The 19,542-nt window shown below is 38.5% G+C and overlaps 1 protein-coding gene and 1 long non-coding RNA gene across 8 annotated transcripts in view; one reads left to right on the forward strand and one right to left on the reverse strand.

The window, feature by feature from the left end:
* GPR155 (G protein-coupled receptor 155) overlaps positions 1 to 19,542 on the forward strand; it is a 47,939-nt gene that overhangs the window by 26,507 nt on the left and 1,890 nt on the right. For 3 of the 7 annotated variants that reach the window (XM_032292910.1, XM_032292911.1, XM_032292912.1), the window contains 8 exons: positions 40 to 130; positions 1,422 to 1,632; positions 2,435 to 2,539; positions 7,285 to 7,421; positions 8,525 to 8,620; positions 9,664 to 9,728; positions 11,291 to 11,428; positions 14,221 to 14,521. In XM_032292910.1, the coding sequence (XP_032148801.1) occupies positions 40 to 130; positions 1,422 to 1,632; positions 2,435 to 2,539; positions 7,285 to 7,421; positions 8,525 to 8,620; positions 9,664 to 9,728; positions 11,291 to 11,428; positions 14,221 to 14,521 (1,144 nt within the window). Of the gene's footprint in view, positions 1 to 39; positions 131 to 1,421; positions 1,633 to 2,434; positions 2,540 to 7,284; positions 7,422 to 8,524; positions 8,621 to 9,663; positions 9,729 to 11,290; positions 11,429 to 14,169; positions 15,156 to 19,542 lie in introns of those variants that run through there. The other 4 variants (XM_032292913.1, XM_032292909.1, XM_032292914.1 and 1 more) reach the window with 4 other exon arrangements.
* Positions 17,182 to 19,258, reverse strand: LOC116561141. The gene is made up of 2 exons (XR_004273306.1): positions 19,213 to 19,258; positions 17,182 to 18,906 (listed from the first exon to the last, which is right to left on the reverse strand). It is a non-coding gene; the product is annotated as an uncharacterized LOC116561141 (long non-coding RNA).

Consider the following 19,542-nt stretch of genomic DNA (forward strand, 5'->3'; position numbering starts at 1 on the left):
TCCTTTCTTTTTCTCTCCTAATAACCATTGTGATTACAGAATTCCTGCTCTCCTTGTTGGTGTTCTTTTGATAACCGGAAAACACAATGGAGATAGCATTGACTCCGCCTTCTTTTATGGAAAAGAACAGGTGGGAAGAGCTTATTGGCAGTTCTGTTCTTGAGAATGTCTCTAGCTTTTTAATGTGCCTTGCTAGACTTACGTTAAAATTAACTTTGAAAATCTATTTCAGTTTATTGCATATCACATTGGTGATCCTCTGCCACTTTGTCTCACCTGCAACATTAACATTTTACACGTTTAAGTCCATTTTTAGTTGAAGATTTCTAAATGCTTAAAACATTTTGAATGTTTTTAAACACACTGAGGGATTGTGTTTCCTCTACTGGAGAAAAGAGTGATTGATTTAAAACCATTTAATAAGTTAGCAGTAATGATAAACGTCAAATTCCTGACTCTTAATCCTATCATAAATATAAATTTCAGGACAAAATGTATCTAGGAAAAGTATGCTTGAAAAGCTATAGAGTAGGAGGCTTGTGGGAACTGCAGAATTCTTTTTTTTTATTATTTGTATTTTTATTTTGAGACAGAGTCTTACTCTCGCCCAGGCTGGAGTACAGTGGCGTGATCTTGGCTCACTGCAACCTCTGCCTCCTGGGTTCAAGTGATTCTCCTGCCTCAGCCTCCCAAATAGCTGGGATTACAGGTGCCTGCCACTGTGCCTAATTTTTGTATTTTTAGTAGAGGCTGGGTTTCACCATATTGGCCAGGCTGGTCTTGAAGTCCTGACCTTGTGATCCACCCACCTCAGCCTCCCAAAGTGCTGGGATTGCAGGTGTGAGCCACCGCACCCAGCCAAGGGACCTGCAAAATTCTTTAGGGGTAGAGTCCAAAGATGTGTGTTTTTAAAAAACCTTTCCACATAATTTTGATTTCTTACCTTTTTTTTCTGTTTTGCAATTTTGAAATTTATTGTGTTTTTGTGGGAATAAGACTATGCATCTGGTTAGTGCTCCATAAATATTAGCTATAATTATTTATTTTTAATATGATTAACATAAAAACATCTCTAGTGACTGAAGTATGCATGAAGTATACATGAAAGTGAACAGAAACTTAGAAGTAAAGAAAACATCTGAAAGAAATCATTTAGATGCCTTGTAAAGGAAACCAGTGGCTGTGCTGGTAACCAATTGCTGTACAATGAAAGAAACATCTAAAGACCTTGTGTGGCTACAAGCAAACCTCAATTTCTCTCCAAGTAACTTATATTCCCTGCATACACTTATCTTTTTAAAAGAACCACTGTACTAGAGTATGTAAAACGGTGGAGATATATTGTTCATCAAAAATGTACCCTAAGATTATCAAGATGGAGTTGTGAAAAGTGGCCTGGTATCTTTTTCTCATATTGGCAGATGATCACCACAGCAGTCACCCTGTTCTGCAGCATCCTGATAGCTGGCGTATCGCTCATGTGCATGAACCGAACCACACAAGCAGGAAGCTATGAAGGTTTTGACCAGTCTCAGAGCCACAAAGCAGTGGAGCCTGGAAATACTGCTTTTGAGGAGAGACCAGCACCAATAAATGAACCAGAACTTTTTACAAGCTCTATTCCAGAAACAAGTATGATCTTTTTAATTTTATTTTTTTAAATGAATAATTTTACAAGCAATTTTGTTGACTATGATGTAGATTCTTCATTTGACAAGTACTTATGATATTCAAAAGAGTTCAAGAAAGTTTCCCTTAAACAAAACATTTAAGATACATGCTTCCCCTTCCCCTTCCCCCCCCCCCCCCCCTCCCCCTCCCCTCCCTCCCTCCCCCCTCCCTCCCTCCCTCCCTCCCTCTCTCCCTCCCTTCCTTAGGTTCCTTTCCCCTTCCCCTTCCCATTTCCCTTTCCCTTTCCCCTCCTTCCCTCCCTCCCTTTCTTCCTTCCTTCCTTCAACAGTCTTGCTCTGTCACCAGGCTGGAGTGTAATGGTGCAGTCATTGCTCCCTGTAACCTTGAAATCCTGGGCTCAAGCAATCCTCCCACCTCATCCTCCCAAGAAGCTGGACTATAGGCACATGCCAACATGCCCAGCTATTTTTTAAAAAGTGTTTTGTAAACACAGAGTCTTGCTGTGTTGCCCAGGCTGGTCTTAGATTCCTAGCCTCAAGTGATCCTCCCACCTCAGCCTCCCAAAGCAGCAGGTATAAGCTACCATGCCTGGCCACATTCACTACTCTGAGATGAAGTTTTTTATATTTTGCGTGTGAGTGAGAACATTTGGATACTTTTGGATAGATACCATGTGAAAACTATTGAGGCTACATGGGAAGTGCATGTGAGTGGTTTGGTTTTGTTTTCTTTGGCATGTCTTAAAATTGTCCATTTCTGCTGTAATTGGGCTCTACTCTCACATACTATTTGATTGATACAGGTTGCTGCTCCTGCTCCATGGGAAATGGTGAATTGCACTGCTCATCAATAGAGCCAGTAGCAAACACAAGCTCCAGTGAGCCTGTGATTCCTTCATTTGAGAAAAGTAAGTGCCCCTGGACTATGGGGATGGGATTAAGGCACAGAATATTCCTTATCCTGATCCGTCGAAAGAACCCTACATAGGATATCTACAAAAGCTAAAAACACCAAGAATATAATATAGATTCTCAATTAAGAGCAAAAAAGTGCTGGCCGAGCACAGTGGCTCATGCCTGTTATCCCAGAACTTTGGGAGGCCAAGGTGGGTGGATCACCTGAGATCAGGATTTCAAGACCGGGCATGGTGGCACGAGACTGTAATCCCAGCTACTTGGGAGCCTGAGGCAGGAGAATCACTTGAACCTGAGAGACAGATGTTGTAGTGAGCTGAGATTGTACCATTGCACTCCAGCCTGGGCAACAAGAGCAAAACTCTGTCTCAATTTAAAAAAGTACTAATAGGGAATAATTGTGCATAGATAGAATACTCACTTAAAATAATAAAGTTCTCATAAAGCAGAAATAGGTAGTATCATACACACATTTTCCAATAAATTTAACCCAAGTGACAAATCCAGGAAGTTTGCCCTAAAGGGCATTTTGGTGGGATGTGGGAAGAGGGAGGGCTTTTTCTTGTTTTAGAAGCTGAGACTTTTCCTCCAACTCTCATCCTCCAGGACCAGAACTAATTAATTAGTTCTAATTATATTTTGAACCTTTATGCTTTAAATATTGCCATTATTTTAAGGAACAAACACCTTTAAAAGTAATAACCTTTGACCAAGAGACTGAATTACATTTGTGGCCTAAATTTCAAATTTTTCAAAACAACTGAACATGCTTATGTGGAATTACAATGCATTTTTTATTGATTTTACTTATTTATAATAAAACTAAAAAGGAAACCCCCAAAAACGCTCTTTTTGATAAGGCATATGTCAACAGTATTACTGCTAAAGGCATTATGTTTTTATATAAGAAATATTGTAAGGATTATAAGAAACAATGTATGCAAATCACTTAGCATGGTGTGTGGTATGCATAGAAAAATGCTCATTAAAATATGTAGTAGCAGTTCATATTTATTATTCAGATGGGATTTATATTTGGCTGCTCTCTGTTGGCAAGGAATGAATCTTAAATAATAGTAGAATTCACATTTCCATAAAAAGGTGTTAAAACATATCAGCAATCAAGCATTCACTGTCTTTTTTTTCTTTTACAAGAAACCCTTTCTGGCAGTTAAAATGTCTTTGTTTTATGTGTCTGCCTTTTTTCTAAAATTGTTTCTTTATATCAGAATTTCCAAGGCTTTCTTCTTATTGTTTTCTCCCTACACAATGTAGGGAGAAATAGTAAAATCCATGAACGAATTCAACATGTAATCTGATTTGGCAGAGTTCTTTTTCCCTCCCCAAATCTCAGGCTTTGCTTATCTGTCATTTTCTTCATTAATAATGTTGATTTTCAGCTGAGCATAGTGGCTCACTCCTATAATCCCAGCACTTTGGGAGGCCAAGGTGGGAGGATTGTGCTTGAGCCCAGGAGTTCAAGACCAGCATGGGCAACATAGCCAGACCCTGTCTCTACAAAGAATCAAAAAAAATTAGCTGAGTGCAGTGGCTCATGCCTGTAATCCAAGCTACTCAGGAGGCTGAGGTGGGAGGATCACTTGAGCCCAGGAGGCTGAGGCTGCAATAGGCCATGATCACATCTGAGCAACAGAGGAAGAACCTGTCTCAAAAACAAACAAAAAGTTGATTCTTGAAAATTATCTTAAATTATAGGGGCTTGGATTTTCTGATGTTATTTTATAAAAATTATATAGAATGAGATCTATTGTATAGGGACTTCATCTAATCGTACAATTTAGTATCATTCCTAAACCTAAAGTCCAGGAAATTAAACCATTGGCAAATTAGAATTTTTATAGTTGACAATATAATTCATTCTCCTTGGCATAGTACAAAAGCAAAAGTAAGTGTCACATTTAGATTGTTAAATGGCAACAATGTGTGAAAAAGCAAATGAAAGACAGATTTATTTTTATCCATTTTTGTAATATCTGTACTCTCTGTATACATGTTAGATGAAGTCTTGCTCTGTCACCCAAGCTGGAGTGCAGTGGCGTGATCTTGGCTCACTGCAACCTCTGCCACCTGGATTCAAGCAATTCTCCTGCCTCAGCCTCCCAAGTAGCTGGGATTACAGGCACCTGCCACTACACCCAGCTAAATGTTTTTGTATTTTTAATAGAGACAGAGTTTCACCATGCTGGCCAGGCTGATCGCAAACTCCTGACCTCAAGTGATCTGCCCAGCTCAGCCTCCCAAAGTGCTGGGATTACAGGCATGAGCCACTGCACCTGGCCTGTACATAATATTTTAAAACCAGATTTATTATATATAGGTATACTTCCAGAATTTTTCCACACATATATATATAAATAATTTTTATTAAAATAGGATCATATTACAAAGACAGTTTGGCAACCTACTTTCATTTTACTAAGCAACATTACGAAGCTACTTCCATGCTATTAGCAACAGCTAGACCATGTTTAACAGGTATACATGGCCTTTTCTAAAATGCTTTAGGAAATACAAATTTTTTTTCTTTTAGGTCGAGGGCAAGAGCTATAGAATTGTGGGGTTTTTCTGGTGGGTTTTTTTTTGTTTTTTGTTTTTGAGTTGGAGTCTCGCTCTGTTGCCCAGGCTGGAGTGCAGTGGCATGATCTCAGCTCACTGCAACCTCCGCCTCCTGGGTTCAAGCGATTCTCTTGCCTCAGCCTCCCAAGTAGCTGCGACTACAGGCATGTGCCACCATGACTGGCTAATTTTTGTATTTTTAGTAGAGATGGGGTTTCATTATGTTGGCCAGGCTGGTCTCAAACTCCTGACCTCACGATCTGCCCTCCTTGGCCTCCCAAAGTGCTGGAATTACAGGCATGAGCCACCATGCCCAGCCAGAATTGTGGTTTTTAATCATTGACTTGTATAAGACCGTATGTTGGAGTAGACATCTATTTTGTAAAAAATATTTTTCTTTGCTTTTGCTCCTGTAGATAGAGTGGAGCTGAGGTAGAAAAACAAAGACTTCCTGTGAAAAGTACCTCACCTCTATTTTTGGCCAGAAAAGAGTCATGCCTGTGAGTTGTGTTTGGTTCCAGATGTGAACAAAACATGGCATATAAATACTTTTGTGGTTCCTCAAAGGTCTTTTTGAAGGCAAATTTTTTTCAACTTTTACTTTTGGATTCAGTGGGGACATGTGCAGTTATGCTACCTGAGTATATTGTGTCATGCTGAGGTTTGGAGTACAAATAAATGATCCCATCACCTCAAAGCATAGTAGCCAGTAGTTTTTTGGCCCTTGCCCCCTCCCTCCTACCGTCCCACCTCTTGTAGTCCCCAATTTCCATCGTTACCATCTTTAAGTCCATGAGTATCTGATGTTTAGCTCCCACTTATAAGTGAGCACATGCAGTACTTGGTTTTCTGTTCTTATGTGAATTCACTTAGGATTAGGGCCTCTGGATGCATCCGTGTTGCTGCAGAGGACATTATTCTTTTATTTTTTTGAGACAGGGTCTGGCTCTGCCACCCAGGCTGGAGTGAGCAGCTCACTGCAACCTTTGCCTTCTGAGCTGAAGCCATCGTCCCACCTCAGCCTACCAAGTAGCCAAGACCACAGGCATGTACTATTATTCATGCCTGGCTAATTTTTGTTTTGTTTTGTGTTGTTTTTTAGAGACAGGGTTTTGCCATATTGCCTGGGCTGGTCTCGAACTCCTGAGCTCAAGTGATCCGCCTGCCTTGGCCTCCCAAAGTGCTGGGACTATAGGCATGAGCTACTGTGCTTGGCCTATCTCCTTTTTATGGCTACATAGTATTCCATGGTATATATGTATCACATTTTCTTTATGTAGTCCACCATTGATTCAAACCTAGTTTGATTCAATGTCTTTGCTATTGTGAGTAGTGCTGTGATGAACATGCAATTGCATGTGCCTTGGTAGAACGATTTGTTTTCTTTTGGATGTGTACCCAGTAATGGGATCGCTCGCTGTTCTTTGAGAAATCTCCAAACTGCTTTCCACAGTGACTGAACTAATTTACATTCCCATCAATGGTGTATATAAGCATTCCCTTTTCTCTGCAACCACACCAGCACCTGTTGTTTCTTGACTTTTTAATAACAGCCCTTCTGACTAGTATGAGATGATATTTCATTGTGGTTTTGATTTGCATTTCTCTGATGATTAGCAATGTGGAGCTTTTTTTTAATGTTTGTTGGCCACTTGTATGTCTTCTTTGAGAAGTGTCTGTTCATGTCTTTTGCCCATTTTTAAATGGAGTTATTTGTTTTGTTTTTTGTATTTTTAGTTGAGACAAGGTTTCACCATGTTGGCCAGGCTGGTCTTGGACTACTGACCTCAGGTGATCTGCCCACCTTAGCCTCCCAAAGGGCTGGGATTACAGGCATGAGCCACCACACATGGCCAAATTATGTGTGATTTTTAAAGGCCAAATTATATAACTTATATTAGATAATTATATATATAACATTGTTGAATAGTGTAAAAAAAGAACTATTGCGTTCTACTTACGTTTTTTGAGATAAAAACACTTCAACTAGAATTCTTCTAAAACAACATGAAGGAGCTTTCCTCCAATTTCATCTAAAATATTATACTGATTCTTAGCTGAATGTGCTTTTCTGTTGTTTCTCTCAGGAAGTCATTACACATTTAAAATGCATTTAGATAAAAAGCTCTGATTACAAATTGTTGTGCTTACTGTTTTATAGACGATCTTTGTGTGAGTCGCTGTAACTCCCAGAGCTGCATATTAGCTCAGGAAGAAGAACAGTATCTACAAAGTGGAGACCAGCAACTGACCCGACATGTGTTGCTGTGTTTACTTCTCATCATTGGCCTGTTTGCTGTAATTGTTTTTTTCTGGTTTTGTTTTGGGGCCATTTCTCTACATTTTTGGGAAAGGTTTTATTCAGGCATCTGGGAAAATCTTAGTTGCTGCTTTCCAGAAGTGTGATAGCTAGGTCACCTGAATTCAAATCTTGAGTTAAATCTTTGGGGGTGTGAGGGGAAGAGATGAATCATTCACATTACATTTCTGAGGCCTAAGTGCTCCAATAGCTTATTCTGCTTAGAATCATTTATTCATTCTATGCTCTGAACCTAGAATTTGGTAAAAGCAGGTATTTCAATAATGTACACATGGCCTCTTGTTCCTAATATACCTGACCAAAATGGATAAATGCCTACATTAATCTCTCAGAAAAATGAAACCTCAGAGCCCACCAGAAAGAAAAAAGAAAACCAAAAAACCTCTTAGAACATATTCATTGGATAAGCTTTAAAAAATATTTTTCACTTACCAAAATAACATAACTGCTTCATACAATAGTTGCTTACAAAATAGAGAAAAATAAAATACAGTACTTTATTTTTAGACTACATGCATTTCTTTGGTTACTAAACGTCCTATTTGTGAATTACCAGTTGTTATATTATTCTTTGAGATGGTTCAAGTATAACTTGTCCAGAGGTAGGAGAGGGACCAGATAACCTATGAAGGAACCCTTTTCACACTGGGATGCTCATGAGATAGTGTGATTATCAGCCACCACCACTTTACGTGCTGTTTAATAACAAAAATCAAAAATAAGAAATGCTGCCAGGAATTGCTTAGTGATGTAATTGTTTTCATTGTGTAGAACTAAATTTAAAATCGGCCTGTCTTAGGCTAGTCGGCAATCTTGATACATTATGTAAGCTTCTGTATTATGGCTCATGTCTTCTTACTTCAATCTGATCAGAATAGATACTGTTTGAATGACATCTGTCAGGAGGAGAGGTTGAAACTTCTTGTTGAAAAGACAAAGCCTCTGTATTCTCTCAGTGTTTTTCCCTCTAGTCTTTTTCCCTGTAATTATTAAGTAGGTAAGTTATTGTACTATGCTGTGGATGGAGTGGAATTATTAGCTTGCTTCATTTTTAAAATACTCTTTTCTCCTTCCATTACAGAATCTTTCCAGTTGTTTATGGTGGCTATTCAACCAAGAGCCTGGAAGACTTTATGTTGAGTTACAGTTTTTCTGTGCTGTGTTTAACTTTGGCCAGGTATTTATTTACGGAGAACTTTGAGGGGTTTTTGTTTTCCTGGATAGGTTGATTGGTGGGGGTTGGGGGGAAGTGGGGAATGGATGAGAATGTTGTTTTCTTTCACATAAAAGGGTTTGGTTTGTTTGCCAGCTGCTGGTATGCATGACAGCTGACAGCTGCTGCCTGTCTTCTAGTAGAGAAGAACTATTATATTGCTTAAAGTCATCAGAATGTACACTGAGTGCTTCCACCAGAAAAATACCAGGTAGTAACTTTGGTGTGATCTTAATAAGTCACATCGGGGCTGGGCTCCTTGGCTCACTCCTGTAATTCCAGCACTTTGGGAGGCCAAGATGGGCAGGTCACTTGAGGCCAGGAGTTCAAGACCAGCCTAGCTAACACGGTGAAACCCCATCTTACAATAAATATATATATAAAAAAAAAAAGCCAGACGTGGTAGTGCATGCCTGTAATCCCAACTACTACAGAGGCTAAGGAATGAGAATCTCTTCAAGCCAGGAGGTAGAGGTTGCAGTGAGCCGAGTTCGTGCCACTGCACTGCAACCCGGACGACGGAGTGAGAAAAAAGTCACGTTGTCAACATCCTTTAAACTCTTCCCCTAACCACTAGCCAGTTTCACCTTACATAAATTCTGTTCAATTACTGTATTATTATTAGATACTGCAACACTTGTTAATTATAATTTATGACATTTCATGGAAAAATAAATACTTAAGCACAGTGGGAAATGTTTTCTTTTGATAAAGGAGAAACAAAGACATATGTACCCTTAAATGTTTTCATTTTACTATCATGTGTGTAAATGTGGCTGCCCAGCCCCGGGTTGTATCACTCATCATAAGTAGGATAGAATGACTGGGAAAGGCAGCAAAGGATCATATCTGCCTTCGAAGGGTCTGCTTTATGTTTGTATTTTAAAACGTTGCTCTTGTCACTGTAAGTTTGCCTCTTCCATCACTAAATTTTGTGATTCCTAAATTTCTCGTTTTAAAATGTTATTGTTGAATTCAGAAAAAAATAACTTTGTTTTCTTCCCTAGGGATTTATTTCCTTTGGAATCTTTGGATTAGATAAACATTTAATCATCCTACCTTTCAAAAGAAGGTAAATTAGGTTTTGAAATAAATCCGTATCTGTAAATGTGATGACAAAGCCATTCTATTAAGATACTTATAATGGGGCCAGGCCTGGTGGCTGCCTGTAATCCCAGTACTTTGGGAGGCCAAGATGGGCAGATTGCTTTAACTCGGGAGTCTGAGACCCGCCTGGGGAACATGGTGAAACCTTGTCTTTACAAAAAAAATAGTACAAAAATTAGCCAGGTGTGGCGGCATGCTTCTGTAGTCCCAGCTACTCAGGAGGTTGAGGCAGGAGGATGGCTTGAACCTGGGAGGCAGAGGTTGCAGTGGGCTGAGATTGTGCCACTGCACTCCAGCCTGGGCGATAGAGCAAGACCCTGTCTCTCTCTCTCTCTCATGTGCGCACGTGCATGTACTCTCTCTCTGCCTCTCTCTCTCTCTCTCTCTCACACACACACACACACACACACACACACACACACACACACACACACACAGAAAGATACTGATGTTTTTAAACCTTTATTAACTGCTAGGACACCGCTAAATGCCACACAAAGGTTATAAACAATTGCAAAAAAAAATTGCAGGAACTATTATAAATCCAGCATTGTAATTTGTACTTTAACAAGAATTGATGGACATTGATTTCTATCTATGCCATTAACTACATAAAGTTAAATGACACTTGAAAATGTCTTTGGAAATGGAAGGAGTAGGTGGTGTGCCCCCATGGTCTGTATTTGATTGTCTTTCTCCTTTGACAACACAATTTCTCTTTTAATCAAATTGACAGTTTACAGGAAACTCAAGTTTTCTTTCTAAATTGTTGGTTTTTTATCAGCTTAGTGAAGGGTTTCTTTGAATTAAGATCAGGGATTTTTTTTATGAAAAATAACAAATAGTAATACTCCAACATGGGGGTAGGAGGAAGAGGTGGGGACAAATCTTTGTACTTCATGTGTTTTCAAAGTCAAAATTTGTAGAAACCGAAAGTGCTAAAGAAATGTATCCTACTAGCTCTATGAAAAGCGCCTAGTAAATGGTAATGGTTCTTTCTTCTTTATCATCATCATCAAGATGTAGTTGCTAGGTTCATAATCATTTCATGAAAGAGGAAAAGCATAATTGGAAAGTCATTGAACTTAGTTATCAGCTTCATAATGTTGATGGGGTAAAGTAATCAACAATTCTGTTGTCTAGGACGGCTGAAACAAAACCGCTCTGTACTCCAGTATTGGTACTCTATAGGACAGTGATTAAACAAAATATTTGATCTCTAATTTATCTTGGCATTTCAAAACAGTAGAATGTAGAGTAAGGAACATTTATTAGTAGAACCTGAAATGGGTTGAACATGTCTGGAGGGTTTATAAAATGATTAAGTCTTCCACCCCAGTAAGCTTTGAATAGGAAAATGAACGTAGAATGTTTTTGCTTCTGAGACTAATGATGTCTGGGTGTTGTAGATGACGGCTTTGGAGATCCACAGCCTTGGTACAGCCATTTTGATGGGGTGATAAGGCAGGAAGAGTTCTGTCTCAGTGATTTTCTTTCCTTAAAAATGGCCTTAAATTTGATTTTCAGACTAGAATTCCTATGGAACAATAAAGAAACAGCAGAAAATAGGGATTCTCCTGTTTCAGAGGAAATAAGAATGACCTGTCAACAATTTATCCATTATCACCGTGACCTCTGTATCCGAAACATTGTCAAAGAAAGAAGGTAAGCAAACTGCCAATACAGGTTCTAGATAATTATATTTTAAATGATTAATTTTGGATGGTAATGGGCTAAACGAGGTGGCTGTCACTGATTACATGATTATTTTTACATGTGCATGTAAAAGTTAAAAGAATTATGGTCAGTTTATAGTTTCAGAAATGGCACATCAAAGAGTCATATTACTATGATTTTAATGTTTTTAAAATGTCATATCACTTTTGGTTGCCATGCAAAATGTGAACACTTCAGTTTAAAATGAACCAAAATGTCATAGAATATTAACACTCCTTTCAAGTTGGCCAGTAGTGTGTCTCAGAAAACCCTGAGATATATTGGATTTAGAAGTGACGTTATATTCCCACCTCACCATTTCTTGACAAATGCAATTGTCAAGAAAATGAAATGAAATTTCTGCCTCTTAATTTTGTTGCTTATGTTTCAATTCAAGTTCTAATCTTTAGTCTGTGACATATTTATTATTCTAATCCTTAATGTATGAAGTATATTGCAGGTTCTCTTTTAATTTTGGATGAGGAAAAAGAAAATTTATAAATGAAGTACACAGCAGGAAATTATGAACTTTGAATAAATACTATACTACCAGTATTGCTGGTTGTCATAAAAGAGAAAACAAAATACAAAGAACCAAATACTTTTCTGTCTATAACTGAAAATATGAAATGTATGAAAATTAGTATTAAGGATAATTTATTTACATATATTATGCCACTATATTTAACACATATGTCATTATAATCAGAAGGTAGCCTGGGACAGAGAGTGGAAATGGGGACGCAGGGGTGTGAACTAATACTAGAACTCAGCTCCTGAACTCCCTCTTGTTGGCTGTGTGACTACAGGCACATGCCACCATGCCCAGCTAATTTTTGTATTTTTAGTAGAGGCAGGGTTTTACCAGGTTGGCCAGACTGGTCTCAAACTCCTGATCTCAGGTGATCCACCCACCTCAGCCTCCCAAAGTGCTGCGATTACAGGCATGAGCCACTGCGCCCAGGGTTTTAATTTCAAAACCCTGCTTTTTGAAATTAAAAATGAGAACTCCATGTTAGCTCTTTCAGGCCCATTGTGATTGCCAGTTCTCAGGAAGGAAGCATAGCTCTTGCAATTTGCAGGGCTGCCAGGCTGCCTCAGTCCCATTTGGCTGCATGGACACCAGCTGGGAGCATGCTGGCCTACTCCCTGCCCCTTTCCAGGATCTATAGCCTGCACAGTGTCACATTCTCTGCCACTTTGTACAGCTCCATGGGTTGCTTTTTTGTTTTTTTGAGACAGAGTCTCACTCCTGTCACCCATGCTGGAGTGAAGTGGCACAATCTCAGCTCACTGCAGCCTCAACCTCCTGGGCTCAGGTGATTCTCACACCACAGCCTTCTGAGAAGCTGGAACTACAGGTGTGTGCCACCATACCCAGCTAATTTTTTGAACTTTTTTAGTAGAGACAGAGTTTTGCCACATTGGCCAGGCCGGCCTTAAACTCTTGAGCTCAAGCGATCTGCCTACCTCGGCCTCCCCAAAAAAGTGCTGGGATTACAGGCGTAAGCCATTGTGCCTGGCCATGGGCCCTTATTACAGCTGCCTGATCACAGTCATCAGGAAACAAATATTCTGTTGGTGTCTGGAATAGAAGGTGTTAGGCTATAAATCAAAAAAATCAACAAGCAAAAAGAAGCTAACACATACTATGATATTCAGGTTTTTGTTGAATATAGTGTTTCTAGTTGCAAGACATAAATTAAGATGACATCACTAAATGAAATACTGATATTAAAATGTTGTAATCTTATGTACTTGAGAAAACTTTTCATGAGTATTAACCTTTTTTTCTAATTCTTATATAAACTCTAATGAATATTCATTTATGGTGAAATGTTTTAAAATTTTTAGTACCTGTTTTTCCTTTCATCTTGATCTTCATCCACCATTTCCCATGTCAAGTACTTTAGGTTTTATAGCCTGAGTGATGCTTGTGCACAGATTCATGTTGTCTAGCTACTATGTATTTGTGTGGAAATGTACAGCATTTATGTAATTAGATATTTTCCCCTGTATCTCTCTCTCTTTTGTTATTTGTACATACTTAAGACATCCCATATTTGTTTCAAGAAGACAGATTTTAAACACTCAAGAAGTAGATTCACAAAGCACATTTTAAAAATCTTAGATTTGTAGCAAGTTAGATCTCATTTATTCTGTCCTTGCTTCCTAATGAAGCAAATTTCTGACAAACACATCAGTAGGATTGTCTTGCCTGGTGAGGGCAAGAAGAAAGGCTACTTGTGGGCACTATGATGTATGTAGCGCATATGTATACATGATGTCTATGGAGCTAAAAAGTTTGATGTGAATAGCTTAGTGAAAATAATAACTTAAGAGCTTGTGAAAAATATTTAGTGTTCCTGAGACAAATTACTTAGTATAACTAAAAGTATAAATTATAAAATATATAATATTCAGCTATGTACAGGACAGAGCTGATAATAAAAAGAGCATTTCTTTGTAAGTACATTTATATTGTCTATGACATTTTTTGGTAATGTTTTAGCATTTCTGTTTTTACAAGCGTTACTGGTATATTTTTTCCTCCAGTGGGTCTTTCTAGGGTCAGGAGAGTTAACAAACCCTTTCTATTCAGAACAGTTTCCTTCCTGCCATGCTTTTAACTATCATGCTGTCTTTCCTTCTTTCCTTCTATTTTTCCTTGCTTGTCCTCTATCATGCAGTGCTGATACCAGATTTACAGAACATATGAGTGAATCATTCCTTTGACACAGGTGTGGTGCAAAGACTTCTGCTGGAACTTTCTGTGGCTGTGACCTGGTGAACTGGCTAATTGAAGTTGGCCTTGCCTCTGACCGTGGTGAAGCTGTGATATACGGAGACAGGCTGGTACAAGGGGGAGTCATCCAACATATTACCAACGAGTATGAATTCCGGGATGAGTACTTATTTTACAGATTTCTTCAAAAGAGTCCTGAACAGAGTCCTCCTGCTATTAATGCAAACACTGTCCAACAGGAAAGATATAAAGAAATTGAGCATTCATCCCCACCCTCACATTCGCCTAAGACCTAAATTATGAAGGGGAGAACCCTACATGGGAATCATATTCTAGCCCCATATTCATTACTTTTTAGCTGGGTGACCTTGGGCCAGTTCCAGAGGCAACCTCTCTGAGCCTCAGTTGTCTCTTCTGTAAAATGTGATAAGATGTGTTCCCACCATGTGCTCAGGGTCTGTGATTTTATGTGTATGTAAAATACATAGGAAGCTGACTTATGAAAAAGAAAACCAAATTAAAGTTCTGATACTGAATATAATAATTATAGTCATCCTTCAGTATCCACAGGGGATTGGTTCCAGGACTCCTGAAGATCCCAAAATCTGAGGATGCTCAAGTCCCTTATATAAAATGGTGTAGGCCAGGCAAGGTGGCTCACGCCTGTAATCCCAGCACTTTGGGAGGCTGAGGCGGGTGGATCACTTGAGGTCAGGTGTTCAAGACTAGCCTGGCCAACATGACAAAAACCTATCTCTACTAAAAAATACAAAAAAATTAGCCAGGTGTGGTGGCAGGTGCCTCTAGTCCCAGCTACTTGGGAGACTGAGGTGGGAGTTCCCCCTGAGCCTGAGAGGGGTAGGTTGCGGTTGCAGTAAGCCAACATTGCATCACTGCACTCCAGCCTGGGTACAGAACAAGACCCTGTCTGAAAAACAAAAAAAACCAAGCAAAACAACCTTAGAAGCACCAGTTTTTTAAAAGTTTGTCTTTTCTTTTCTACCCAAATTACTAATCTATGCCATTAAGGAAAAGAATTAGAACCTCCATAAATATTATCTCCACAATCCTTCTGCAGAAGTGTAATCTGATCTTTATTTAACTTTTATGCTACAAATAATAATTTGAGCAGATTAATTTGAATTTTATAAACAAAATTATTGCCATATGAGGTATCATTTCTGTATTTGAACAACGCATCATAATGCAGGATAGCCCTTCTACTTTATTCCCTGCAGTTAGAAAAGAAAAAACTATATAGTATATAGTTCAAGCCAGTATTTAAAAATTCTAAACCTAGGATAGGCATGGTGGTTCACACCTGTAATCCCAGAACTTTGGAAGGCTGAGGTTGGTGAATTGCTTGAGCCCAGGAGTTCGAGACCAGCCTGGTCAACCTGGTGAATTCCTGTCTCTACTAAAAACAAAATTAAAAAAATAGCCAGGTGTGGTAGCATGCACCTGTAATCTCAGCTTATTTGGGAGGCTGAAGCAAGAGAATTGCTTGAACCTGGAAGGAGAGGTTGTGTAGTGAGCCGAGATCCTGCCACTGCACTTCAGCCTGGGTAACAAGAGTGAAACTCTGTCTCCCCCGACAAAAAAAAAAAACAAAACAAACAAACAACAACAAAAAAAAACTCTAAAGATTACATTTAGAATTTAGTCTTTTTTAAGTGTCGATGTATAAAAAAATATAATTTTTAAAATTACTAAATGTTGCCTTCTCTTAGTCTATTATTTCAGCTACTATAACAAAGTATCAAAAACTTGACAGTTTATAAACAACAGAAGCTTATTTTTCACACTTCTGGAGGTCATGAAGCCCAAGATTAGGGCACCAACAGATCTGGTGTCTGATGAGGGTCAAATTTCTGGCTCAGAGATGGTACCTTCTTGCTGTGTCCTCACATAGTAAATGGGAAGAACTGGTATCTTCAACCCCTTATAAGGGCATTAATTCCACTCATTGGGGCTCCACCCTCATGACCTGATAACCTCTTAAAGGCTCTACCTCCTAATACCAACACATTGAGGACTGGGTTCCAGCATATGAATTCTGGGGAGGACGTAGACATTTAGACCATAGCATCCTCAGTTATCTGAGGTAAATTTAAAAGAGATCTTCAGTAAATTAAAAAGAGATCTATTCACATGTCCTTTGAACATCTTAATTATTAGATGTCAGTGCTGGTTTAACTTATTTTAAACATGTTTCAGATATTTATTTAATTATATTTTTAGTGTCTCATGTAAAAGTTATTTATAAAATAATTTATAGGGTTAGAGCCATTGCCCTTTTAATGCAACAAATATACAATTTTTTAAAAACTCACATGGAGGCCAGGGTCAGTGGCTCATGCCTGTAATCCCAGCACTTTGGGAGGCCAAGGTGGGCAGATCATCTGAGGTCAGGAGTTTGAGACCAGCCTGACCAACATGGAGAAACCCCATCTCTACTGAAAATACAAAATTAGCTGGGCATGGTGGCACATGCCTGTAATTCCAGCTACTCAGGAGGCTGAAGCAGGAGAATCACTTGAACCCCGGAGGCAGAGGTTGCAGTGAGCTGAGATCATGCCACTGCACTCCAGCCTGGGTGACAAGAGGGAAACTCCATCTCAAAAACAAGCAAACAAACAAACAAAAAACCCTGCATGGAAGCCTGTATTTATTAATAACAGATAAGTTATATTTTAGTGTGCTATTAACCTGTACCAACTTTAAGTTGTGATTAGTGAATGGGGATGTTTTGCTGTCTTGCTGTGGAATTTTCCTTTTTTAAATATGACCACATTATGACTCTGAATGCTCAGGGTAAGCCTAAGGCCTCATTGCTGTTACCAGGAGACTTTTATAGTTACAATAATAAAGATATTAATTCTCATGCATGCAGACAACTCAAACTCAAGTGGAGAATTTGTTTGTGAACAAGTCATAAATACTTATCATGTTATTTGCACGAATGGAATCTGCAACATTTTTTTCCAAGGGAGACACTAAAAGAAAACCCTGAATCAGAATGATCTGCAGTTTCAGATAATAAAGGCTTTTAAAAGACATTTTTAGAATTAAAAATATGCTAATTTTATTAAATGAAAATATTTGTAACTGTTACTTTCTCACTGATAAAGCAAGTTTCTCAATAAAATACCTATTTTAACTTGCATTGCTGACATCTTTTATTTGACTAATCTGAATAGTGCAAAAGCCATTATAGAGGTCTTTTCTATACATTCTCAATGTTTTCTTAAGTGGGTTTCCTGAGTTGTTTTATTCTTCATGACTCTGGGTTCTGCAAACAGGGTTTCCTAATTGTGCATTCTGTAAACACTTTTATGAATGAGTTGATATGACATTAGAGTCCTTTTCATACATTTCATCATTTTCAATATATATAATGACAGCTAGAAAAAAGGTGATAAAAAATAGATTAGAACCTATATCTTTTTCTTCAGCATAGTCAATTGTTTCTTTTTTTTTTTTTTCATTTTTTATTTTTTTAACCAGGCACCTCTTGATGTGCAGAATCAATTGTTTTCTTAACTCTCAATGAGTAACTCCATGCCTAGCTTGTACTTAGCTTTCAATATTTTTGGATGAAGATAAAGGGTATTTGGCATTTTGAGAACAACAATTAGTGATCAGTAAATTTCTAAAGCAAGAAAAATGTGAAACTAGTGTTTTATATGTTTGTTATGCAGCAGAATACAGCTCTTAGTGTATACCCCTTCAAATCTCATGTAAAATATTAAATTAGGCCACTGGACATAGATAGTCATGTGATAAGTGATGGCTGGAAAAAAAGTTCAGGATCATAAATGTTATCACCATTCTTCAAGAAAAGATGAGATTATAAATTTCTGCAATTGGTATGATAAAAGGCTGAATTAATGAAAAAGAGAAAACATTAGCTCTGTAGTTTCTGTAGAAGAAACTAACTCTCCAAAATTCTAGGCTACGTAGTTACTTCTAGAGCAAAACATTTGATTCATGATTAACATATAAAAACTGATGTTTTCATCACATATCAAACAAAATAGCCTTCTCTAGAATACTCATATTATTGCCCTGGCTTATTAAGTAATAGTAAATAATACACAATATCTAAGAGGTGACAGGTTAACCTGAGACTTATCAAAGGATACCAAGTTGTGCAGATAGGTTGTCTAGATAATTTCTTCAACTTTACATTTCCACAGGCAGAGAAGAGGCACTGTCTAAGCTCTTCCCAACAGTCATTTAACAGATATTTATTGAGCAATCTAGCATGTACCAGACACAATCTGAACACTGAGCATACAAGAGTGGAAACAAATATGATTCCATCCTCATGGAGCTTCTATTCTGTGAAAAATAGATGTTAGACATGATTAACCTGTGATCAGGAGTGCCTCTAAGAGTATGTAAGATAGAACTTGTGGTGTGAGGAAAACTTCCCTGAGGAAGTCATGTCTTAGCGAAACTTGAAAGGATGTAAAGTGTTACTTATGTAAATGAGAGCACATGGAATGAATAGTACAGACAGTACAGCCATGAGGAAGGCACATTCAAGGACATGAAAGAGCAGCATAGTAGAAACATAAAACACAATGGTTGAAGGTGTAATAAGATATAGATGAGGCAGATCAGTGGGATCTTTTTGGCATTTAAAGAGTTTTAGACTCAACAATAAGAAAATAACCTGAGTAGGCCGGGTGCGGTGGCTCAAGCCTGTAATCCCAGCACTTTGGGAGGCCGAGGCGGGTGGATCACGAGGTCAAGAGATCGAGACCATCCCAGTCAACATGGTGAGACCCCGTCTCTACTAAAAATACAAAAAATCAGCTGGGCATGGTGGTGCATGCCTGTAATCCCAGCTACTCAGGAGGCTGAGGCAGGAGAATTGCCTGAACCCAGGAGGCGGAAGTTGCAGTGAGCCGAGATCGCGCCATTGCACTCCAGCCTGGGTAACAAGAGCGAAACTCCGTCTCAAAAAAAAGAAAATAACCTGAGTAAACAATGGGCAAAAGATCTAAACAGACAACACACCAAAGAAGATAAACAGATACAATCATATGAAAAGATGTTCAACATCATATATCTTCAGGGAATTTTAAATTAAAACAAGATACCATTACGTACCTATTAGAAGGGCCAAAATCCAAAATTCTGACAATAAATGCTGACAAGAATATAGGGCATCAGAGCTCTTATTCAGCGCTGATAGGGATGCAAAGTGCTGGCCACTCTGCAAGACAGTTTGGCAGTTTCTTACAAACTAAACATAATATACTCTTACCACATGATCCAGCAATTGTGCTCCTCAGTATTTACACAA

Source organism: Sapajus apella, unplaced genomic scaffold (genome assembly GCF_009761245.1).
Source record: "Sapajus apella isolate SASKATOON/1434 unplaced genomic scaffold, GSC_monkey_1.0 scaffold28, whole genome shotgun sequence".
In the NCBI taxonomy this organism is placed as follows: domain Eukaryota; kingdom Metazoa; phylum Chordata; class Mammalia; order Primates; family Cebidae; genus Sapajus; species Sapajus apella.